The 25,094-nt window shown below is 39.2% G+C and overlaps 3 protein-coding genes across 18 annotated transcripts in view; 2 read left to right on the top strand and 1 right to left on the bottom strand.

The window, feature by feature from the left end:
- LOC134532078 (inter-alpha-trypsin inhibitor heavy chain H4-like) overlaps window positions 1-2,623 on the top strand; it is a 60,026-nt gene extending 57,403 nt beyond the window's left edge. For 5 of the 7 annotated variants that reach the window (XM_063368282.1, XM_063368285.1, XM_063368287.1 and 2 more), the window contains exons 15-16: window positions 293-422; window positions 2,500-2,609. In XM_063368282.1, the coding sequence (XP_063224352.1) occupies window positions 293-422; window positions 2,500-2,588 (219 nt within the window). In that variant the 3' untranslated portion in view covers window positions 2,589-2,609. Of the gene's footprint in view, window positions 1-292; window positions 427-2,499 lie in introns of all 7 variants that reach the window. The other 2 variants (XM_063368286.1, XM_063368283.1) reach the window with 2 other exon arrangements.
- Window positions 2,567-13,082, top strand: LOC134532077 (uncharacterized). 5 transcript variants are annotated; one of them, XM_063368278.1, is made up of 3 exons: window positions 4,183-4,260; window positions 7,367-7,539; window positions 7,632-13,082. In XM_063368278.1, exon 3 carries the CDS (start codon window positions 7,664-7,666, stop codon window positions 11,207-11,209), a length of 3,546 nt encoding a protein of 1,181 aa, XP_063224348.1. In that variant the 5' UTR covers window positions 4,183-4,260; window positions 7,367-7,539; window positions 7,632-7,663; the 3' UTR covers window positions 11,210-13,082. The 5 variants fall into 5 exon arrangements, with proteins under 5 accessions (XP_063224350.1, XP_063224351.1, XP_063224346.1 ...); XM_063368280.1 differs by lacking the exons at window positions 4,183-4,260; window positions 7,367-7,539 and adding an exon at window positions 2,567-2,634; XM_063368281.1 differs by lacking the exons at window positions 4,183-4,260; window positions 7,367-7,539 and adding an exon at window positions 2,592-2,661.
- Window positions 13,083-14,110: 1,028 nt separating this feature from the next.
- LOC134532079 (protein O-mannosyl-transferase TMTC4-like) overlaps window positions 14,111-25,094 on the bottom strand; it is an 85,063-nt gene continuing 74,079 nt past the window's right edge. For all 6 annotated transcript variants that reach the window (XM_063368296.1, XM_063368293.1, XM_063368291.1 and 3 more), the window contains exon 14: window positions 14,111-24,641. In XM_063368296.1, the coding sequence (XP_063224366.1) occupies window positions 24,487-24,641 (155 nt within the window). In that variant the 3' untranslated portion in view covers window positions 14,111-24,486. The remainder of the gene's footprint in view (window positions 24,642-25,094) is intronic.

The following is a 25,094-nucleotide window of genomic DNA, read 5'->3' as shown; positions in this document are numbered from 1 at the left end:
ACGCAAAACCAGTAGCCCAGCTCGTACAGCTGCTAGTATCCAGTTTGAATTCGAGTGAAGAAACTAGTGTTAGAGCCAGTACAACTCCTAGCTTACGATATTTTAAGGAATATTGTACCGTGTGCGGCGGGCTTAAGCTGCAGCCAAGTGGCCGTCTTCACTTGTGGCCCGACCCCTGGAAGGGAGGTCCGGACCTCAGGAACCTCACCCTTGTGCTGACACTTGGTCTGCACTGTGAGTGCACTCCGGTGGCACTGGCGTGCTCTTGCGCATGCGGCCGTGCCGTGCGCAGCAGGACGTGCCGTTCCAGGAGTGCCGCACCCCGGAGAGCGGCAGCGGTCACTGCCGCCACCTGCCCCACTGCGTGCGGCCCGTCATCGCCCCGGACCTGGCCCGCTACCTGCGCCACTTCTGCCGCATCGGCAGGTACCACAGACGGGCTTCCATCAAAACAGAACGTTAGGGAATCTTCAATCGTTAACTTAGATGGTAAAAGTAACAGTGGTAGTACTCACTGGACAGCATACGCGAAACGCGGTAAAAACAGCTGTTTACTTTGATAGTTTCGGGGATTTAAAGCCTCCAAGAGAACTCGTAATTTGTTTAAAAGGTGTTAACATTTCATACAATTACAATAGGGAACAAAACTTTAACTCTGAAAATTGTGGAAAACTATGTTTAATATTTCTGTCGAAATATTTCTGATAGCAGTCGCAGACAGTCACCAGTATACCACCGCCAAACTGTCGTGAAACATCTGCGCGAGTAATGACGTATGTTCGAACACACATTCCTCGGTACCGACGTCATAACATTTCAGGGAGCAGTTCGGTACACGACTAATGATGCGCTCCCGCAAACTGGAGGCGCGCATTCCTCAATGCCCTACGCACAGACTTTATTTCCGAACGAGACATGACCTCTTCAGGCCACCAGGCTTGGGAGCTATGTAACGAGACCTGGGACGCGGGACTTGAAGGGCGGCAGGTGAACACGCGATACGCCTTCAGTGCAATTGTTAACTCGCAGGAGTTATTTGGTTCACCATATTTGTTTCTAGTGCCTTCTAAAAATGAGTGACACCGATTTGGAACAACAGTTTTACTTCAGACTTGGGCGCGGTGCAACGGAAACTGTTTTCGTTCTATTCCACGTGAATAAAAAGTGTTACCAGTCTCCCTGGTAACTTTATATTAGCGGGTTAAAATTTTTAATTTTTTACTATGTTTTGTTTTTAAAATAAATTTGGTGGAAGATTGCTTGCACGCTTGCCGACACGTAAACTTGTGTGTTCTCGCCGTGCGAGCACGAGGCGCGGTGAGCACAGCCGGGAAGCGAGGAGTGTGGGTTAAGGGGTTGAGAGGGGTTGCAGTGTGCCACGAGAAGGGGTCGGCATGCCAGCGTGCATTTGGGACAGCCTGGCAGCCTTAAGGACAAGGCATTTTCCACAAGAATTTCAGCATCAGAGTTTGAAATAAGGTCTTGGCTTTGATAATTAACTTTTAAACCTCTCCAAGATGAAGATGTTTTTTGTGTAGTACATAAACCTGGTAATACTAGTTAAGACATTACAAAACATAACTTTACATTTTGTTGCAGTTGTTCATAGTCACGTTATATACCTTTGAACATAATTATTTCTGCAGTGAAAATAACTTTCCAGGCTTTAAGAGCCTGTGTGGTCACAGTATGTACTGCGTATCAGTGGGGCAGTGTCATGTGACAGTTATGCGGGGTTAATGAAAGCACCAGAGCAACTCTCTATGATTTTTGCTCATGCATGCCTACATTACGAAATGTTAAAAACTTAGACTACCTACAATATTACGAGCTTTGTGGAATTTTATTCTACGAACTAACTAACTTGATAAACCTGGCATCTTTTACGTATTTTTTTTTGAAGAGCTATAGTGTCTAGTGAGCAAAAAATAAGTTTGAGTGAAAATGTGGAAAGTTCTGGAAAAGTGTGTAAAAACTTTGCAAATGTTTTTTTTTCTTTCTTTTTTTTTCATTGTGTGTGTATTTTAGGAACTGTAAAGATGTTATTCTTTTATTTGAATATTTTTCATAGTAGGTATTATTATATTTTCGGCCGAATAGTTGTGCAAAGATAATTTTCATATTTGTTTTAAGTTTGCTTCAATGCTCCCATTAATACTGTAGGCCTATGAACAAATGAGATAAAGGTTTTTTTTAAAGACAGTTTTAGTTAAATATACTTGTACGTACCACTCAATATAGATCAAACACAGACTCAAATGATTAATGGAAATCAGAGAAATCTAATTAGAAACAACAAAAAATTACATTACCTTTAACATAACTTAGAAGAGATGCAAATACATTCTCAAATCATCTCTACCATACACCATACATAGCTGACCACAATACAGAGTGATACACATTTTAGTCATTTGCATCAGTAAATTATGTATATACCTATATGCATGAAATAAATATCTGTAATTATTAATTAGTTTTTTTTCTCCTGCCTCTTAGTTTCGCTGGTGTCTGCTGCCCAGACGAAGACAGATCGTAGAGCCTCCAGGAACAAGAGATTTGGCATCTGTTACTTGCATCATACCTAAAGTTGTTCATCATCAACGAAACTTCAGCACCCAGCAGTCAAAAAGTGTTAGTTGCAATGTAATCAGACTTCAAGTAAGTCGTTCGCTAAAAATGTACCTCATGAAATTAAACTCCTGTTCTTCCTTTTGCTACAGCAACTGCATATGGTTCCCACATGCAGAGTTTGTGTAACGTGTGTGTACGTATTTGTAATGTTACGAGCTGAGGGTATATGGACTCGCTTGTTTCTACAGTCCTGCAAAACAAGGGGAAAAACACTCAAACTATTGTTGTTCCTACTGCAGGGTAATGTGAGCAGTTTTTAAGTAAATAGTGTTCTACACAGGAAATGCAGGGTAAAAGTAGTCACGCATTCAGGCCCCTGAAAAGGGGTGTCCAAGATGATAGAGAGCGCCAAACCATTTGGGTAAAACCTAGTTGCTCATAATTTGTCATATTCCTTTAAAGTAGTCGCCAGTACATACATTAGAAATGTTTTCCATTAGCTGATTTTGTTTGCAGTTTTGTGATAAAAGCCAATATGAATGACCCTTGAAGGTCTATTGGTGCTTATTGATAAGGCAAGAGTTTATGGTTTTATTTTTAGTAATTTCATTTTTATAACTGAGGATTTGGTGTTTAATGATTCTATTTTTATAAAAGCTGTTAGGTAAATTCTCACGCCATTAAAATAAGGGTAAACTATATGGTGCATTTATATAGTAAAATTATTTTTAGTAAATTGTTCTAAAACATACATTCAGAACAATACAAATAAATTAGTGAGCATTTATGATTTAAATTTGATTTTAAAAATGCACAATTAACAAATTAAATTAATTTTTCTGATCCATACACTTTGATACAATTTTTGGTCCGGAAACAGAGACCACCTATGAATTTAAATTTACGATATAAATTAAGTTTTGGTTAAATGCTACTTAATTGTTAATTCCATGACACAACTTGCATTTATGTGCTATATTGTGTAATAACTTGCATTTCGCTGTCCTGAGGTGTTTGACATGCTTTATGGTGTTATTGTTTTTATCGCTATTCACCATATAATTTTATCCTTATAATAAGCATCTAGCTACAACCGAATTTTATTATATATTTCAATTTGTATTTATTGTTTTTTAACTGTGGAAGAGGTGTCCGAGAGGCAGTTGACGCTGGGACTGTCGTCAGACAAGAAACAAAGGGAACAGACCTCGGAGTTAACAATAGTTGGTCAAGCCTTATCGTTGGCCGTGAGTCTGTGATTTTGTGTGCTTGCCACCACTTCCTTACTTTCCAAATAACTGCGAACATCCTGTAAACATCTGTGGTTGATAACCATAACAAACCACTGAAGATAAGCACGGAAACTCGTTAAACCTAAAATGATAAAAGTAAGTCTGCCACTAGAGCTGCCTTATGAAAGTTATGGTGAAAGTGTGCATTCGCAAATGTAAGCGTTAAGTTAATGTCTGCTGTGTTTAATACTTATATAACTGTGACTATATGAAAAAAATATTTGTGAAATTATGAATGGAAGTTGATTTTTCAGTTTCCTAAGTATGGTCTCTATGTTTGCTGCTTAACATAATATGTATGTTAAATAGCTGCATGCAGAGAGAAGCTGATCACTCGTTTTATTGAGTCTCGAACAGAATTTGTTCGCAACAGTAATGCAACTCCCAAGACAAGGTAACGTTCTATAACAACGTAGAATAAAAATATAGTTTCAAAAGCAACTAAGTTAAAATTGTTACGTTATTGATAACCAAATTAAAGAGGCCGATAATTTTTAGGCAAGCAGTGTTATTAGGATAGTAAATTAACATATCCACATTGTTGAGTGATAAAAAAAAATTAGGCTGAAAAGTAATTGTGTATGAAGTTAATTTATAATGATAAAAAATTTGAGTGAGTAAATTATCAAATAATACTTACTAGCTTCACTTTTAAATTTGTATGTTAAAATTATAACAATTATGAAGAGCATAGGAAATTCATATTTATGATAAAACAACTTCTTACACTAAAGTTTACATTTTAAAACCATTACGCCCAAATTTTAAGTGCCTTAAAATACCTATTTCATAAACTAAGAAAAAAATATTTGTTGAACTAAAAGTACCAATCATACATTTATTTAAAAAAAAAAAAAGGTTCTTTAGAGATTACTATTTTACTAATTATTTTTTTTCAATCAACCAAAGATGGAATTCATTTCTTAATACATTAAATCATTAAAACATCGAAGTACAGGTTATAGTAAATATTAAATAATTCTTGGTTTGAAGCATGATTTCAAACGTTGACAATATCACTCAATGCACCACACCACACCACTTTAAGGCATACAAGAGTTTATGAATTTTGGATATACCCATGTTTATCAGTTAGGTACCCTTGTTTATTCGTTGTTTATCAGTTGCCCAAGAACCAGGCTCGTGTGTCCCTAGACATTTCCAGGATTTTGTGGAGGGGTCCAGTATTTTTTATGAGTTAAGTTTTCTTTTAAATTTAATTTAGAAAAATTGTCACTCAAAAATCCCAGGAAATAGTAATCTTTTAGAACTCCATTTACAGAAAACTGTACATTTTATATTTTGGTTATTTTTGATTGTAATGCTTTGTTCTTAAGTCTATTGTTTAATGATTTCGTTAAAACCAGTTGTAAGTACATATGTATTAATGTTATTAAATACATGAAACATACATGTCAAGTTTGAATGAGAGGCATACTGCTTGGTGTACAAACCGGCTTTAACCCTTCGCTGCCTGGCGGGACTTGTGAGTCCCACAATGTTTGAAGCCCCATAGAAATAGTGTGTGCATGTTTGAAACCACATGCCGCCTGTCGGGACCTCGGGTCCCTGTATAGCTCCGCTCTGCCAGTTGTCGAAGAAGTTCGATTGACAGCCGAGAGGTTGCAGCACTAATACGGCAGCACTGCACCAGTCTGGAGCGCCCTTTTTTTTTTGTTCGTTGAGCTTGACATATGATAAATGCCTTTCAGGACTTAAAAGTCCCATCATTAAAAAATATATTAAATATAAATAAAAAAATTTGGAAAAAAATTATGGTCTCCTTTTATGCCTACTTAAATATAAAAATGAAATAAAAATTACAAAATTCAATTTTTTTTAGATTTCTAGGCAGGAAAGGGTTAAGTGTAGACTGTTTGAATAAAACAATAATTCCTGTAATTTCTGTGCCCACAACTAATTAACTGCAGTGCATCAACTTAATAAGAAAAATTACATAAGCACACCTTAAGTGTAGTAGAGGACAGCTGAATCCTGATAATTAATATATGATTGGATATTTATTACGAGAGTTCATGTAATATTTGGCCGAGGGCATTTACGTAGCCACGCTTTTTTTTTGCTGATAGCATGATTGTGGATACATTTAACAATCTTTTGTAAGGTGCACAGATGCCGAGCTGCTGCCGTTGGGTGCAGCCCTCAGCCCAGTCGCTAACAACCCTTAACCCGAGGTGGGTCGCCTCTCACACTCAGAGGATTTTTAACTTTGTGATCTCTACCGATCTTCATCATGCTGGGTACTTGCTCTCTTTCCTCCTCTGAGTCCACCTCAGGGGGCTGACTGCTCAACTAATTAAATAGTAATCAATTTAAGGGGATTCGGAAACAAACGCAAAAGACTTTGTCCAAGCACGTGGGGGGTTTGGACTTGATGTAAATAATTTTCATGCCGCAGGGCCGTTTATCTGCTAAAGTTTTATCTTGTGTAACCATCCGTCTACTCCTGCCGCAATAATAAAATGTCTATCTGTTCGACTACGTATAACTACGTATGGACGGCGAGGTGTGTGGGACATCAAGAGCAAGCCAGATCTTGAGTCTCGTTCTCACACGGACGATGTTCGTGCCCACGAAAAAGTCTCCACCGGGTCCACATGGTGGCGCCCATGGTAATAAATACATACTACAGACACCACTACAAACATACCATGTAAATCCTTACTTACGTCAATACAATAGTGCCTCAATTAACCGAGTCAGTGTGGACAGCTGCGGCTTTGGATAAGCAATTTCTCGGATAACACGGATACAGTAACATTGTCTTGGTTTTCAGTCGACCCAGTGGTATCGTTTTTCGAGATGTTTTTGCAGCTTTTCTTTGATGTAGATTCTTTCACGACACGCCATGATTCGCTCAAGCAGTAAACTACATCTTTCAGGTGAATTATTTTTAATATTTCGACAATGGTTAGATCATTTTCTATGTCCTCAAGTAAATGGTTAAACAGTGTTTGCAGGTAAAGGCAAATACAGATAATATAGAGCCAGGTCAATTGAGACTCTACTGAATTGTGATGATTATGATGGTGGTGGGTGGGTCTGCCCCGGAACGGGTTGGGATCCTCAACTATCCCTACCGGGAGATGACCACTGTGTGACACGCATACCAGGCGAGATGATTCCCTGATGGAGCACCACTGCCTTCTGCAGTGTGGCAGTGAAGTACAGCACATCACCCGGTCATGGACCCAGCAATGAAACCACCCACAAGTGATAAATCCTTGACCTGGGTTGCTCGGCTCAGCAGCCAGAACTCCCGACCACTCAGCCTACAGGCTGGACAGTTTACTGTATAAATGGTAATAACTATGATTAGAAGGTAATTGTAATTTGCTACAGTGAAAGGTCTTTACTCCTGCTCATTTGGGGCCACGGACATGCTGGATTATCTGTCAGTATAGTCTTAATGGGAAAACAAAAAAAAAAAATTTAAAAAAATATGTAGTACGATGGTAATTATTTAAAACATGTTTTAGGAAGAAAAAAAATCATTTTGGAAATTTACCCGTGAAATGTAACCTACAAAATTGGAAACACTGCACTGAAATGAAAACTTGAAGTAACGAATAACTCTGAGCAAACCAGAAGTGCTGGTAGCGCAGACCTGATCGCCAAAGCAACAGCCGGAAACCACCAGAAACAACCTGACGTGAGCAGCCGGATTACGGAGTGTGCGGAACCATGGTATACTCAGGGTAGTTACATGTACTAAGTACACTCGTACTCGCGGTCTGGTTGCAGGGAGCGTGGGGGCCCTGCTGTGCCTCGCCGCGATGGCGGTGGGAGCGGCCGAGGACTGCTCGTGGCGGCAGTACGCCGGGGACCTCGTGGTGGCCGACTGCAGCGGCCGCGGTCTCGACCGGGTGCCCGCCCTGCCCCGTGACACCCGGGGCCTCGACCTGAGCGGCAGTCACTTCTCCCACCTCGACGACCAGTTCCGGGCGGGCGACTGCCTCGGCTGCACTCGGCTCCCGCACGCCTCATACCTGGACCTCTCGCACAGTCGTGTTGGCAGCATCTCCCCCCGCGCTCTCCTCGGCATGACGGGGCTGCACTTCCTGTACCTCGGCGACAACCGGCTCACGTCCTTGCAGCAGCACACCTTCTCCGACAACTCTCTCTTGCTGGAACTCGATGTGTCGAGGAACGCGATCCGCTCCCTGCACCCGGAAGTGCTGTGGAACTTGACCGACCTACTGTACCTCAACCTGGAAGGCAACGCGCTGTCCAGCTTGCACTGCGACGTTTTCAAAGAACTGTCCAGCTTGCAGGTTCTGCACTTGAATAACAATTCTATTTGGCAACTTGACTCGTGCACGTTCGGAGAGTTGCGAAATTTGGAGAAACTGAGGGTTGATGAAAACTGCCTGATTTATGTCCATGAGCACTTACTTCGAAATCTGACCAACCTGCGGTATTTTAATGCCTCGAACAATTATTTGAAGCACCTTGCTCCAACATTTTTTGCAAATTCGAAAGACTTGATGAGTGTCGATTTGAGTCACAATTTCATCAGTAAACTATCAAGGTATGTTTTCCAAGAACTAGTTAGAATGGTTTTCGTCAACATGTCTTACAACAGTTTAGAATCTGTGTACTTAAGTCACATACCGGCCGATATTTACTATCTTCAAGATGATATTCTCCTCGTTCCAGAGGCAAAAATATGTACAGGTACGACTTCAGATCTGCCATGCTTCGTTTTAGATTTTATTGAAGCGGGTGGTTCGGAGGAAAAACTCTTTCATGTCATTAATTTTGCATTCAACAACATTACTGAAGTTAAATTTAGCACAACCAGAGATTCACATTCTTTAGAGTTTGCAATTATAAACTTAGCTGGCAACGCAAGACTTTTTCTACCTGTTTCGTTCGTCAAGCAAGAGCGCTACATTGTCATGCTGACGTTGGATCACACTGCATTGGACTGGAGGAATCTTACATTATTTAATGAAATCTTCCAGCTACAATTTTTAAAAAAACTCAGCATTGTCGACACTCCTGCATGCGAATATTACACTCAACAATTGATGTCAGTTTTCAATCCAGACATGCGTATAAATGTGGTGTGTCATAAATGTTATCCAACTCTCAGTGAAGGCACAGGTTCCAAAATGTCTTCAATAAGAAATTCTACACATGAAGATTCTTTAGCATACTTACAGGAAGATGACATTACACCTGAACATAAGATGGAAGATTACGAGAGTCCAAATGTTTCAGATAATGATCCTTGTGTGTACACCAAGAAAGTAAATTTAGGTCAGAAATTTATGCGTTTTCGATATAGTTTTTATTGTGAATCCGCAATGGATTGTACGTATTTGTCTTTGTCTAGTTTACCAAGTATGAAACCCTCCACATCTTGTTCTTTATTGTCTCATAACAACATAATGATTATTGAACCAAATTATTTTGTCAATTCTTATGAACTCGAAGCTTTAGACTTATCTTTCAACAGCTTGCAGCATCTACCAGGAACTGTGTTTCATGCATTGAAGAATCTGATCTTGCTTAGGATAAATAATAATTACCTGACTTCTCTCAACGCATCCCTTTTCAAAGAGTTGGAATACCTTGAATACCTCATGTTGAATGGGAACATGATATCTTCATATTCCCCAGACGTGTTTACGACCTTGCTTAAATTACAGGGATTATCTGTTGACTTTGTGAACCTAACAATATTCCATGCTGAAACCTTCAACAACAAACACAGTCTGAAGTACCTGTCTCTGCGTGACACCTGTGGCTGCCTCTCAGACGAGAAGACCCTCCACGCGACACACTTTGAAAATCTTAGCTCGCTTCAGTCGGTCACAATCACTGGATTTAAAATTAACTTTGAATTCTTCCTGCAATCCTTTGCAATTACTGAATTAAATATACAAAATAGTTTTATGTCAATTGTATCAAATTACTCATTCAATACAATCACAGAGGTTAAATACTTAATGCTGAGGTCAAATCAGATAAAGGACATAGAAAGACACGTTTTCAAGAACTTAACAAATTTAATATTAATAGATCTTTCAAAGAATGAAATTAATTTTCTTCATAGTGAATTATTCATAACAACACAATTAAATTACTTAAATGTATCCCATAATAAATTAGTTTACATTCATCCTACATTGTTTATGTCTTTAAAAAAATTAAATGTAATAGATTTAAGTAATAATCTCTTAATATCCTTAGACTACAAATGTTTATCTTATTTACCTGTGTTGTTATTGCTAAATTTAGAAAATAATATGATAGGAACATCTGATTATTCATCTTTTGAACAAGATTACACCAACATGGATACACATGACAGTTTAAATTATTCTGCAAAAAGAAATTTACAGGATCTTTTGAAACATGAACATGAACAAATCATTGATATTTCTTCCATGCAGAAAAAACCAGAACTAGGTTACAAAGCAAGCCTTCCGACAGATGGGAGTGTGTCCATTCACAACCTAAGCCTTCAAAACCTGAATTTAGCACATAACTGTATGGACAAAATTGATAATGAAACATTTACCAGCACCGTCAACCTGATACATTTGTATCTGAACCACAACCTCCTAACTAGCATTAACAAACATGTGTTTCAGAATGTAATTTATTTAGAAAAGCTCTTCCTGCATAATAACCAATTGTACTTTCTGGAAGAAGGTGCATTCCAAAACTTGGGTCTCCTCACATTCCTTTCGCTACATTTCAACAAATTAACATCTTTCGACTCTCAAGTTTTACCCTCGGGAAATAGTTTGAGACATCTGTACCTGAACGACAACTTCATTCGACCGGATGATCTGGTTCTCGACTTGGAGTCCCTGCTGACCCTTTACCTGGACAACAACCCGCTGACGGGCTCCGAGGCCACGGGGTTTCGCTTCCCCTCGTCGCTGCAGACCCTGGAGCTGACCAACACGAGCTTGCGGGGGCTCCCGCGAGACCTGCTCGCAAACCTGGACCAGCTGATGTCCCTGGGAGTGGGGGGCAACGCTCTGCAGGGGCTGACGGGCCGGCACTTCTCCGGCACACCGCACCTCTTCCTGCTCAACGTGAGCTTCCCGAGGGCCGACGCTCGGCTCGACTGGAGGAACATCACGCTGATCGACCACTGGTTCACCATGCCCTCGCTCGACTACCTCGTCCTCTTGGGGAACCCCATCTGCGAGTGGTCGCAGTGGTCGCAGATCGTGCAGAACCTGTTCCTGTCCGAGACCTGGAAGGCCGTCATCTGCTCGCACTCTTCCCAAATGCCCAAGATCGCCGTAACGGAGGGCAATGTCTTCATTTTATCACTTCCCGAATCTGCGAGATAAGACCTTCGACAGCCATCCTCCATTGGTTATCTTCCAGAGTGGTTTCCTTGCGCGGCGAACAAGTCAATCATGTGAGTGTCTCTACTTGCCACGCACTATGCACAACATGGTGCCAGCAAATGGTAAAATCAGTAAAATGTCAAAACCACATGCCTTTGAAAAGAAATTCTACTTCCCATTGTTTGCTATCTACAAGTACCCGTTTATTTTTCACTTGAGATTAGTATTCTAGCTGCCTTTTTTTAAATTTGATATCATTATAAATCGTAACTATCACGAAACTGTGCTATTCGAATGCTGAACACTTTAGACCTTTACTCCAGCTCCAGAACTGCGCACAGGCTAACCTCAGATTATCCCAGTAGATCCATGCCTGCGTGCCTCCAGGGTGGGCCATGGCTAAACGTCGCACGATCTAGCCCCAATGATCATGGACATTTGTGTCTTCTTCACTGAACAGCACAGGAATGGATTGGAATCCCAGCCACTGCCACGGGGAAACGGCCGAGGCGTGACTACAACAGACTAGGCAAGATGATTGTGCAATGGTTGTATTTTACCATCTTCAGTACTGGGCTGAAGTGACACGGGGCAGTAAATGTTCCAACAGTGGAAAATGCCACACCATGTTCTGGAACTGAACCCAGGACCTGCGACTAACTAAACAGAAGCTCTGGATCAACCCAACAGATCAAATGACAACGTTCACGATGTCTGGCTGGAGCTGTGAATTTTTCCTACAATAATACAAGCTCCCCGCAAAAATGTTAGATGTGGACAGAAATGGACAATATACGAAAAATAAACTTTTTGGAGTTTTGTACACAGGCAACCAACATCTGGGCAAGTACATGCTGGTTGTAGACATAAAGCACACGTCATTTCCCCTCACCCATGCTCTAAACGGCAACGAGAGTGAATCGACGACCATCAGTGTGACCGGTCTAGAAACAGTTTGCAACAAGGGTGTATACTGACCAAGTTGCTGAGTAATTTAAAAAGAAATGTCCCTATTTTATAACATTTGTGTCTGTATTCAGACCATTGAGTGAAATTGAATATTAATACAACAGTAAATTAAGAAAGACCCCATGTGTGAACAGTTATAAACCTGTTTGAAGTGTTGATTTAGAAATTTATAAATGTCTGCAGTTTCATTTTGGGCACAAACCCTTTTTTTTTGCAGGGGACGGGGAGGGGAAAAGCAAAACTTTGTAAAAAAAAAAAATGTCCCACACTGTTTATACCCCAATGTCTTTGAATAAATACATTGTTACAAACTATAAACTTATATGCATCACCCTTATAGTTGATGATATAACCCCCTCCCCCCAAAATCCTGAAATATCAATCATTCCCAACAAAACTGGAAATAATTTAAAAGCACAGCGAGCAAAGTGGTTCTGTCCCCTCCCCTCCCCCGACCGACCACGCAAAATGTAATTCTGCGTACGCTCCTGATACGCACAGATTTTCATTAACAAGAATTAGTGGGCCCCTAAGAGAAATATCTAAAAATGTCTATGGAAGGACTTATATTTTTTTATTAAAAATTTTGCTAGCTTGACCAATGAAATGGTTAGAATAGGAACTGGAAATTTTCCTTATGTGGGTAGCATTCATGTTGTATTGTCTTTGAAGTGACAGTGACAGTGGTGGTTGTGAAGACTGCAGTGTTGGAAAACCTGCAATCATTAAAACATTTACGAAAACTGCATTGTTTTTTTGTTCAAAAATTGCACAGAAATCAATCAGAAGAGTCTGTTCGGTTTAAGTACTGATAGGACGTGTGTTGCAAACAAGAAATTGACCATGCAATGTGTTACAGTCCTGGAAAATATTTTGGTTGTAAATAAAAATGAAACAAAAAATATGTATTGTCTTTATTCAAAACTGTATTTTCTTAATGTCTCTGATGAAATCTATGTAAAAGTAAACAAATTAAGTGAAGGGGTATAAGCCTACATTTCTTTACATAAAAAGTTTTCTGTAGGAGCAAATCTGATGGAATGCTGAATGAGTCCTGTTATCTGCTGCCAAGCTGTGAAGCTCCCCCGCAAGAGGGGGAATCTAAAAATAAACCAGCCATACAGAGGGAAAGAGTGCGTGTGTGTGACCACAGCGGTGTTTATGGCTCTCACTCACTCTCACGTTGTGGACTGGCAACGTACACAATTATCACGTCTACCTCGACAGGTTATATTGTGACGCAACTGTGTCCGAACACCGTTTTTTGCATGAGATTTCCTACGCTTTCTACTGCAACATTTCATTCACGAGACAAAACTGCTGTAAAGGACGTGCTTGTTTTTATTGGAGAAACTGACAAAAAAAAAAGGACAAGGAAATAGCCTGCAGTCTTTTGTCTCTTGGGGAAGACAGGGAAGGGAAACATGTGTATAAAAAAATAGCATTCTTTCTTTTATATTTTTTGTTAGATAGTGCAATGATTAAGGGGGAGGGGGGAAGTAAGGGTTGTAAAGGATGAAGAGGGGAAAGACGAAAGACATCAGTGCCATTTCTTACAACAGCAATGACACTGACCACAAAGACTTAATTTGTATTCTACTGGAGATAGTTTTATGGCACGACTCATATTCGAGGGCGACTCTTACCGTGAAAATGTTAGATTTTTTTGCCCAAAATTGAAGGTGCAACCAATACGAAAGGGGCGACTCTTCTGCGGGTAAATATGGTAATTTTGACTTCACTTCATACACACAACATAAAGGGGAAATGTGACAGGTGTTCTCAAAAACAATAAAAACTGATTAGAATTTACTCAAGATGGCCAAGCATTTTTAAGACTATATATTAACTAAAGAAACACTACTAGCTGAAAGTCTTGGAAATAGAGAATTTCGCTGTCATGGTTTTCGTGCTTTTACTGAATACACATTATAACACTTGTAAAACATTTTAATATAAGTATCAAGATATTACCATTAGTTACACAATTCAAAAAGACTTATGTAACACAATGACACCACTCATATATTTTTATACATCAGAAAATTTCTATTAGTTAGAAAAACAAATATGTATAAATTCTTTTAAAACAGTTAAAAGTTTTAGGAACATATTAATACTAATTTCATTACAAAATAAACACTTGCTATAAAAATCTGGAAAAACTTATTTCAATACACATAAAATTATCATTTAATGTTCAAACAAAATACCTACAAAATATAACATTTAGCCCCATGTTAAATTCTTCTAACAATAGAAAATAAAAATATTTCAGCAGTAAACCCCAATTTTCAATGACAAGCACCACTGCTCAGGTTGACATAAGAGCTTTAAGTCTACTGCAAAACATGCTTCAACAAAAGTTTTGCATAACGATATCGAGGGTTGACTTATTACGATCTGGGGCACACCATGAATGCGAAAAACAGCATTCTATGGTACCATTCAAAACCACTCATGTTTAGATTTTTCCGGGTGAATTCCAGCTGTCTAGGTCTCACTCCTGCGCTGCAAGAGTTTTTTGTTGGCTCAAGACTTTATCGTGACCGTTGGTTTTCACTTCTGTACCTTATTTGTTGTTTTCTAGTGGGTACATTCCAGTAATAATTTTTCGAAGAATAGATCTAAATCACAGATGCAGAAATACTTACCAGGAATTTTTTTTCTTTCTAAGGAGCAGTGTAATGCAACAGGTTTTAAATATGTACTAATGCACTGTATACTAATTTCCCTTTGGCATTGCAGTTATAACTATGATGATCTGGCAAAACTTATAACCCGGCATGTCCGCGGCCTTACCAACCAGTAACTAAAGAGTTGTACAGGATGGGTAAGGTAAGATGGGGGAGGGACCTCCCACTAGTCTGACTGTGCCACTGTCTACAATGAACCATTCTCTTTGTAACCTTCGCTTGTTTCCCCTGTGCCCATCCTCAAAGTGAACAAATGAACGCACAAAGAATCAACTCCTCAGTGTTTAAGGTTCCACTGACACTAAGGTAAGAGAGACGGGTGAAGTGCGAAGCAGTGAGAACGCAGTTGAGGAAGTGGGGGCGGGGTGGACGACTATACCCACCGCCCCACTGCAGTGTCCAGTCTGATCCTCACTCACCAAGGATTCAGGGGAAAAAACCCTTGGATATGCTTATTAGTGATGGCCGTGATGGGACAATAAAGTCCTCAAATACCATCAGATCCTTCGTACATAAAGATCCAATATTCAAGGAAATAGATTTGAAAAATACTATTAAAGGAAATAAAGAAAATTAAAATATTCATCAATGATAACCCCCGATGTTTATTCACGAGACGTCGTCCGGGACTCGCCCCACTGAGCGTGATGTGTCGCCGCCCCTCCCACCTCCTGCCGACGACATGCGCGTGTCAGCACGTCACGAACTAGCTACCGCAAGACGGCGCAATCCAATCAGAGTTTATTAATTAGTAATTAGTATTGCACACCCTTCTGGCTTGTTCGTAAGTGCTTATGTTGTTTCAGAATTCCTTAAACATTCTGCAAGTTTATTATTTTATGTTACCGCTTCGCCGCAAGAGACTCGGACTGCCGAAGGCCATTAAAAGTTTAATTTATTTAACTTTTTATTAAATGTTCCTGAGGCTGAAATGGTCAAAGATTAATTTTTAAGGTATTATCTTGTTTAGCCCAAGTACGTCAGCGGCACAACTACAAATGATACAAAGACTTATTCCGCTTGGTGCCAAAGTGCCGATGAGCCACCTCAGCGGCCGGAGCTCGGCCCAGTCGCTTCTCGTCGCCACCCGAGGTAAGACGCTCTCGGCACTCTGGAGACTTCACCTTTTGCGTTTAACTGATCTTCGTCTTTCTGTTTGTAACTTTCTTTCAAAACATGTAATAAATCATCCTCAGAGCTTACCTCGGGGACGCAGCTGTATTACTTAATTATTTAGAAATCCTTCAATCGGAACTCTGCCGTTACGCGACCATGAGGTGACTTGGACTTCAAATCGACCAGTCGTGCCATGAGGTGTTACACAGCTGTATTTTTTTTTGTTAATTGCAGTTATTGTAAGAGGTGCTTGAGACGCAGTGCCGTGTAATAAAATCATTGCAATACCGCACGCCTCATGTTTTCATCTACGCCTAACCACCCGTGTACATGTTACTGCATAGTGACATGCGGGACGCCGAAAGAGCCTACGTGAGTATTTTCTATAGTGTTCCCGATGCTAGAAGTGGGCCAAGTTCTGGTAGTCTTGGGAAATGTGTTGAGGGTGAAAAGAGTCATCATGCGGGGTTAGTCTCCGCCAGATCCGTGCCCTTAAAACAAGTGGCACCCAGTAATTTCCTTAAAATGTCCACTAACGATTCCCTCGACCACATCAATATCTAACCTGTTACCATTCTCTAAGATATTGTACTTTTAACATGCAATTATATACATACATATATTGATTCTGAAAACTTAGTTCATGAATAAACCATCTAAAAGGATTAAATATTTCAACACGATAGTTAATATTTTTTGTTTCTTGTACATTATTTTATTTTGAACCCTTCTCACCTATATTAGGATTTAAGGGGTACATTCCAAGTTCTCTTTGGGATTTGACCCACCACTAGCTATTATGCAAAACTTTAGCTAGCAAGTGTATTTTTCAGCCTATGAAATGTTTAAGCTCTTAATGCCAAAAGGAACTCAACTTTGAGGAAGTGTTCACGTCAAATGATATACAGTAATACATATGTACATTCCAACAAGCTACATACTTCATACAACAAATTCAATCACTGGTAGTCTTAACAGGTTAAAAGTTAAAAGACAAACAAAGTGTGACATTTTTATATGTGAAATACACAATTAGTTTTCTTTCAGTTTTACAATCAAACCTCATCAATACAAACCAGAAGGGATCATAAGTCTGTCACTTTCTGACAATGAGATTTTTTTTTAAACACACTCCTGCATGATTATTATAAAGAAATAAACAGACACTGTGAAAATGTGTTTATGTTCTTTAAGTAATGGCATTCACTATTCTTTAATATCATACAAGTTATTCAATTATTTTCTCATGGAACAAAAATCTTGGTTCTATTAAATATACATATGATATTTTGTATAAAAAAAAATCAACTGAATCTCCAACTCTATTTCAAAGGAGTATGAAAATATTTTGTAGTAACAAGTTTTATGTTAATCAGGTTTGTATTAATGTATTACTGTATATGCATACCATAAAACTGCAAGTACTTCCTTAAAAAGCACATATTTATGTTTCAAACAATTTCACATAATTGACCAATGGTCAATGGATAGATATCTTAAGTATTTTGAAACGCCAGCATCCAAACTTAAAATATTGAATGCAAAATATCACAATAAGTCACTATTTAATTTTCACCCTCAATGTTAATACTTACGATTAATAGTTAAAAAACAATATTATACTTCATCAGTTTCACCACTCCCTATTCACCAAATTAAAATAAGGATTAAAACAAATAATCCCCCTTAACTTTAATAAGTGTTTACCAAGTAACCACAAATTAATATAGCACCTGACAGTTACAAAATGAAGTTACATACTTATATAAAACTGTTACGTTATTGTATTAAACTCTGTAAATAATATACTCTCATACTCCCTACGTAATACCTATTAACAGATAAATACATGCAACTAACAGAGTTCAAAGTATTTTATCAAAGTCACAGATATTTGTGTACATCACTGTAGAACACTTTCGAAACTTTTGAAAAATGTCTGTAGCCAAAACATAGCTATGATTACTGTACATGTATAAACATTTCAAAATCTTGCAGAGCCACCTTAATTCCATACACAACCAATTAAAAGAATTACAATGCACTATCTTATGTTGTAATAACTATGCAAAATCATTAAAGTATCATATTAGTATAGGAAAAGTAATTTCATTCTCTAATGTTCAATAACTCCACCGAACAAACCTCCACTTATGGGGAGATGGTAGGGGTGTGAAACTTCTGTGCAAATTATGAGAATCAAAAATTATTACTGTATGGTTTCCACACACACATTAAGTACATAACATAATTAATTTGCCTTGTCATGACATAAAACAAATAAAAACCAAATGCAACATTTATAAAATTACATCAAATATTAGTTTTACAAATACAAATTCATTAAATAATGGAATGTAAATAAAAGCGTAATGTATACAACAGCTCACCAACAAATTTTATGCTGGTAAAAATGCCCGCCTCTTATGCACTAATTAGTATGTTCTATGTTGTCAAAAGTTTTATAGTAATTCTGACTAAATACACTTTAAAAGCACAGGAAAATAGTCTCCAGTTAAAAGTTACTTCTGACAATTCTGAGAATCCATTCTTTCTATCTTAAATCCTAGTTTACATTTATTTATTTATCTAGCAACCCCTATAACATAGTTGTTTCATAACTCAAACACAGTGCTCCCGTCTGCATTCATCCCACACAGTTACCTAATGTCTTGCAGATTCCACTTACCTTAAGTAAACATTGAAAGATTCTTTGATATCAAAGGGTACTAAAAGAGTTTCATTATTTATTTGGTGACTGGTAAACTTTAAGAACACTCTTTTTTGTATTGCCACAGTTAATGTCTTCGTACAGTGTCGTTATACACAGCATAAGTCGTGATTGATTTTATTGGCAAATCACACGACCTGCCGTGTTGTGCCTCTCTTCTCCAACTGCTCGCATGTTCAGACCCACACTTTTAAGCACTTTCAGCCATGGGAAAAGCTTAGCTGGAAACCTAATAGCAGTGTCTAAACTACCTCATGTATGCCTCTTTTGACCACATTGTTTATGTACTCATGAATCTTGGCACCGCGACTTACTTCCTCCCGTTCCCAGCATCTTCTGTCCTCCGTCTATCATTTATCATCACACATTCCTTACTTCTTTACACATTTGCTTTGTGAACAACTGCCTTAATATTCTTGTCATCAGTATTTTGTGATGAAATGTTTGTGTGTAGCTGTTACCAGCAATTAAAGATAGGTATTGTTTTTAAATAGCTTTTGTTCATATAAAGTTTTCCTACAACCCAACAAATTTTTTTTCTGGAAATGATATATGTTTTGTAAGTTTTGAATTATGTATTTGTTAAATATTCTAAACTGTATGGATTTAAGTGTAATCCCAAAAGAACTTCAGAATAGTGTGTGAATAAGTATAAAATGATTATCAAGACTGGTACGTGACATTACTTATAGACATTTTCTACCATTTTTATTGGCGCCTTTTGTTTCTGTTCAGTTCCCATTCGATCTTCGCTGTTTAGGGCAACCTTTCAATCTGAGTTCCCTGCAGTCTAGTCCAGGTGCAGTCGTTCAAGTGTGTCGACACTGCCGAAAATGACGCGAGTGTTTTACCCCTGTACCGCACAACCACTACTGTGGTACACCTATCCCTCACTTAGCACAACTAATTCATTCCTAAAAATGCACGTGTTATTCGAAATCGCGTATTCAGAAGCATTAGTTTCCGTAAATAGGAAAGCTAATTTATTTAATGTGTTCAAAAATTGTGTCGGAAAATATACATTACGTAATAAAAATGCATTGAATAACACTCAACTATGAATATGTCACACCATTTATCTTTATATGCCTCCCATCGCACTTTGTATGACAAATACGACACCACGTAACGGGAGATACGTGGTTATGTACTTTATCGTCAGTCGGCTGGCTGACTTGCCCACCCGGGCGTGACCTTCAACTCACGTCGCGTACCTTTCCAAACCAACCTTTACTGACAGTGAAACCGAGATTACTGTCCGGATAACTACATTTTAATTTTTCAAAAATTAAAGCGCTTATTCGCGTATCACCACCTGGTTCACACCAATCCTATCAGGCCAATGATTTTTTTTTTCAATGTAACATTCATTTAACAACCTTTTCCACGTGAATCATATGTTCATTTCTGTTCCGGTATCTAATGTCAAATATATTCCCGTTAGTACAACCAACAGCATCAGACTTATATTGGTAAGAGTCCTTATTTAGTACGATTGTGCGCACAATTGACTTGCTTAAAACTATAGTGTGACCAACATAAGCGTGGCCTGACAGTCTGCGCACCGTAATACTTCCAGTTTTGTCTCAAATACTTGAACACGATGTATTATGAGTGATCAAGCATGTACAGTTACCGGCAGCTGAATGGGCACACGTTACATTTTTTTGAGTGAATTCCCTGCCACTGGCTAGACTGAGTTCACTGCCTGGTCTGTGGCCAGGCGACAACGGTACGGTACGGTACGGTACGGTACGGTACGGTACGGTACGGTACGGTACGGTACGGTACGGTACGGTACGGTACGGTACGGTATGGCGGCATACGCGCGGACGTAAAAAAACATTTGGTCCTTTACACACCATAGCCGCACTTTAGCTTGCCACAGCTGATGTTTGTACAACAGCCGATAACGTTGACAGACCTGCGCGCGATTCTCTTCCCCCCTTGTTTGGCTAAATGTGTCTACAGCACATGCTCACAGAAGTTGAAACAGACTTCGTGGCGTCGTGCTGGACTTTTTTTTTTTGCCTGCCGAGATTTCGTGCTAACTGAAGTTTACAGATGTGCCATTTGAGACTGAGGCAGTAAAATTAAAATCGCGCTGAATGAATTCGCACAATCTGAAGCCGTGCTGAGTGAGGGATAGGTGTACTGCCCCAGTGTGTGATGGCCTGCGTTCAGACCTTCGGCCGGCAATAAGCAGATAGCAGCAGAGTGGCTGGGTCTTGTGAGGCTGATGGGCCGGGGACGGTAGTCCGAGCACAAGTGAAGTCCACTTCGGGTCTCGGTCAATGCAACCTCACTTTCCCAGCCTTCCCCCTCCCCTCACCATACCGTTCATCCATCAAACACGAATCACTGTAGATTTACAGACAATACAAGAAAGACATTGTTCCTGTCAAAAAGAATCTTAAGTCATCAAAGATAAACAATTTGAAAATGACAGCACTGAATGAAAATTTACACACCAAGTACTTTTAAACGTGCATAATTTTCTTGTATAAATACTGTGCTCTGTTGTCCCTATGAATAACTGTAGCACAGGAATTCAGAGGTCCTGAGATTTATACAGTGGTTTAGGTTTGTATTTTCCTAATTTTTCCACTGTGTTTTCAGTTCACTTTAACTGTATTCTGCGAAACTTTAACCAAAACCAAAATGGTCCATTTTAAGTAGGATGCAGACCAACATTTTGTTGCCATTAACATTTCCTCAAACAAACAAACAAACAAACAAAAATAGTACCTACTTATTAAAATGCTTTCGTTACCTTAAAGCTAATTTCATACACAACCATTGCCTTTTAAGTAAACTATTTACATTCACAACCATTTAAAAATATATATTAGACAGGAAACTTCAAAAACCAAACACACAGAAAAAAATACTTTTATTATTGGGGGGTGACGTGTCCCCCCCCGTCCCCCCCGGTTGCGACGCCCATGATCTGCCTGTATGTAAACTGCATCACTCATGTCACTTTAGTCCGAGGCTTCTGCACCTCTGCACCGACTGACAGATGAGAGATGCAGGATGGAGGAGAGGGGGTACATGGAGTGCCACTGGGTTCTTTCTGTGTCTCTTCACTGCAGCTGCTATCAACACAATCTTTGCTTTCTGAATAGCCATTTGGACTACAATCATAAAAAATATATATATATTTTTTTTTTTCTCTAGCTGCTGCCTGGTGTTTCAAAAGAGACCATGAAAATCACTCAACTGATGAAAGTGGCACCAGAAGGGGTCTAGTAAAAATGGAATAAACTAATAATTTAATTAATTTTCAAGAGCGTTGTACTTGAATTGCAATTTACAATCCATAAAGTCTTATTCATAAACTTATAATCAAAAAGTATTGGGTCACATTATATTCAGGTTCCCATCATTTACTTACATATATCTACTATAGATATACCATTTTAGCATTTTCCCAACTGGCCAACTAACATCATGTTGATAGTACAGCTTTCAAATACAAGTTTGTAAAAAATTTCACATTCAAGAATAGCATAAAATTGAAAAAGTACAGTGCTAACATTGTTATGGTAAGTAACAGATATGAGAAATACGTAATTCAGTATTACTACTATGTATAATACATAAATAAGTATTTGTGTAAGCTGAATCCAGGAAACAAACACAAAATCTGATACTTCCATAAATCAAAATGGATAATTACTGGAAGTTACTACAAGGTTTGCCTCACACAAGTACCCGACAGTTTCATGTTAACATTCAGTTAAGATGACTCACGTTTAGATATAAGTACTTTTGTAATCAGTCTTCGCAAAAAATACAATGATTGCAATGCACACAAATCATACAATGTATCTTTTGATCACGCTAATTCACCAGACTTTTAATAAAACTTACATTGCATTTATTTTGTGTGTTAGGTAAAATTTTAAACATCAGTGTCCCTATGATTAATAATAATAATTTATTGCTTGTGATTCATATCATCCTTCTGCCATGACTGATAGCAGTCAGTGCTCTATGGACCACTTCACACAGCAAGATGTGGAAAGAACTGCCAGGAACTGAGAAATATTGAGGCCTCATTTCAAAACTTCCTAATAATTTTAGTTTTGGCCTGCTTCTACGACTGGCCCATAGATCACGTAAAAGACTCTATTGGCCAGTTGCACCATTCTTCACCCAAGAATGATCATTACATCACTCCTCTGAACATTGTGCCAACACATTCAGGGACTACACAACCTTCGCTCGGGTCAGCCAAAACTCATACGTTTTCAATCTGTGGCAAGAGATAGCAGCAGTGTCGAAAAATGTTAGGAATCATTTCTATTGGTGCACTAGAACGATATGAAGTCGCTACAATTGACTGCGACATGGCGAGCAAATGGCTGACGTCGCCACATAATGGAAGCTCATGTGGGCACTGCAGTACCGCTTCAGATTTTTGACTACAATTGAAAAACACAAACCGATAATTAAAAGCTATTGCAAAACAAAATGGCATGGTGTATGAATCGGTTTTGCTATATGAAAAAGCCTATATTTAATATGAAAGTAATTGTAACAAAATAAAAAGCCTTATTAAAGCATTAGAAATACTAAAATAATGAGTCTTACAAACACACAAAATATGGGCGTATTACATGTAGAATGTGGTTGTAAATTTATACCAAGCCAGATTTTAGTAATAATTCTCTAATTATTATGCCTGGTTACAATAATAACCTCGATAAATTCCATATAAATTCCTGCTTGCACTGTGTTGATTGGAGATCATTATCCACGAACCGCCTCAACTGTCTGTTCATCTCAGCATAAATGTGGTTGAACCATGATCAAACATGTTTATGAACGAGATCACACCGGAACTCAGATGGTGCAACTGGCCATAAGACAAAAAGAAAAAGTACTGAATCACGGGCAGGCCACACAACATTTCAATGTAACGGAAGTTTTGCCCCAGCATGTGGGGGATTGTGGATTCTATCCTAGAGTGTCTCTGTATTGCTTGGTGTGGCGCGCCCACACTGGGGTTAAGGAACTCGCATTGAGCGAAGAAGCCAGTGCAAAGATGAAGGCTGGCTACGCATGGGGCACGCAAGCTTACAAGTATAACTGCATGAGGCTATAGTCTGTATCACGCTTAGTTGCAGTGCAGTGTTGCCAGACTGATACCTAATACCCAGCTTCTTAACAGTAAAAATTCTTATTTTGTACGTAATCAATACTTAATTTAAGTTTTAAGAATTTTTCTATTTTACTATTTGTTGAATTTTATAAGAACACAAATAGTGTCTTTTGTCAGTATTATTAGAGTTGCATACATACTGAAATAAAAAAAAAATATCACTCCTAAACTATTTGTAGCAGTCAGATTATTAATAAACAGACTTAAATTTTTTTAATATTAAATTATATAAAAAATATTTGATAGAAAAAATTGTTAGATCCAAGATCGCATATTTCAGTTACGTTATCTTAAAAGTGAAAATTGAATATTATCAGACTATGTTCTTGATAAAATACAACTCCTAGATTCTTATTCAAAATTTTCCTTTTAAATTTTTGAAAAATTTTCATTGATTACAAAGTTTGTCCAAAAACATCTGTGCTCTGTGGGTTGTACCTGGCCACAGGGCAAACTGAAACGGCAGACATCGTGCACTGGAAGGAGAGAGGAGACTGAGCTCGAGCGCGCGCCGGCAGTGCCGCGCCGTGCCGTGCCGTGCCGTGCCGTGCCGTGCCGTGCCGTGCCGTGCCGTGCCGTGCCGTGCCGTGCCGGGCTAGCCGCGCGCCGGGTGCGTGCCGGCCCTCGCCAGCGTGCGCTGCAGCAGCGCCATGTTCTCGAGCGCGCTCTGCAGCTGCGGGCTGAGCTCGAGCGCGCGCCGGTAGTGCCGCTCCGCGCGCGCGTACTTCTTCCAGCGGTGGTACAGCACGCCTGCACGCACGCCAACCCCCGCCCCCGATTACCGAGCGTGTCGCACGTCACTGCACTCGCCATTCACGTCTACACACGTGATCACCAGCTCCACATACCACTACAGACTGGCATTCATTAAACAGGCTACAAAATTTATTTTTTCGTAGACAATAACTAGAGACCGGAAAAATTCGCGAATTCATTTTCGCGATAGGCTAAAATACAAATCGTAACTCAGTGCTGCCTCTGCTATTGGTTCACAACTCACCTGGATGACTCTGGGCCAATGGGAAACACACGACCAAAGCTTTATCGAGTCACAGGCTGCTACGCTGGAACGTCTCACAAGACAGCAGCCAATGGGTGGGTGGCATTTGACCGAGTGTACGCAGAACTATGGAGTTCATCCTGGAGGTCATTGAACCCGCTAATTTTTCCGGTCCCTAACAATAACAGATTATTCCACGCAGG

Source organism: Bacillus rossius, chromosome 5 (genome assembly GCF_032445375.1).
Source record: "Bacillus rossius redtenbacheri isolate Brsri chromosome 5, Brsri_v3, whole genome shotgun sequence".
Taxonomy (NCBI): domain Eukaryota; kingdom Metazoa; phylum Arthropoda; class Insecta; order Phasmatodea; family Bacillidae; genus Bacillus; species Bacillus rossius.
Note: the sequence above shows the minus strand (reverse complement) of the source record. Positions and strands in the feature narration are given on the sequence as shown.

Excerpts from the sequence above, each read along its gene's own strand:
- LOC134532077 (XM_063368276.1), top strand. The coding sequence starts at position 3,988 with ATGAAAGTTATGGTGAAAGTGTGCATTCGCAAAT. Across the intron at positions 4,022-7,631 it reads GAAAGTGTGCATTCGCAAAT|GGAGCGTGGGGGCCCTGCTG; the intron begins GTAAGCGTTAAG and ends GTCTGGTTGCAG.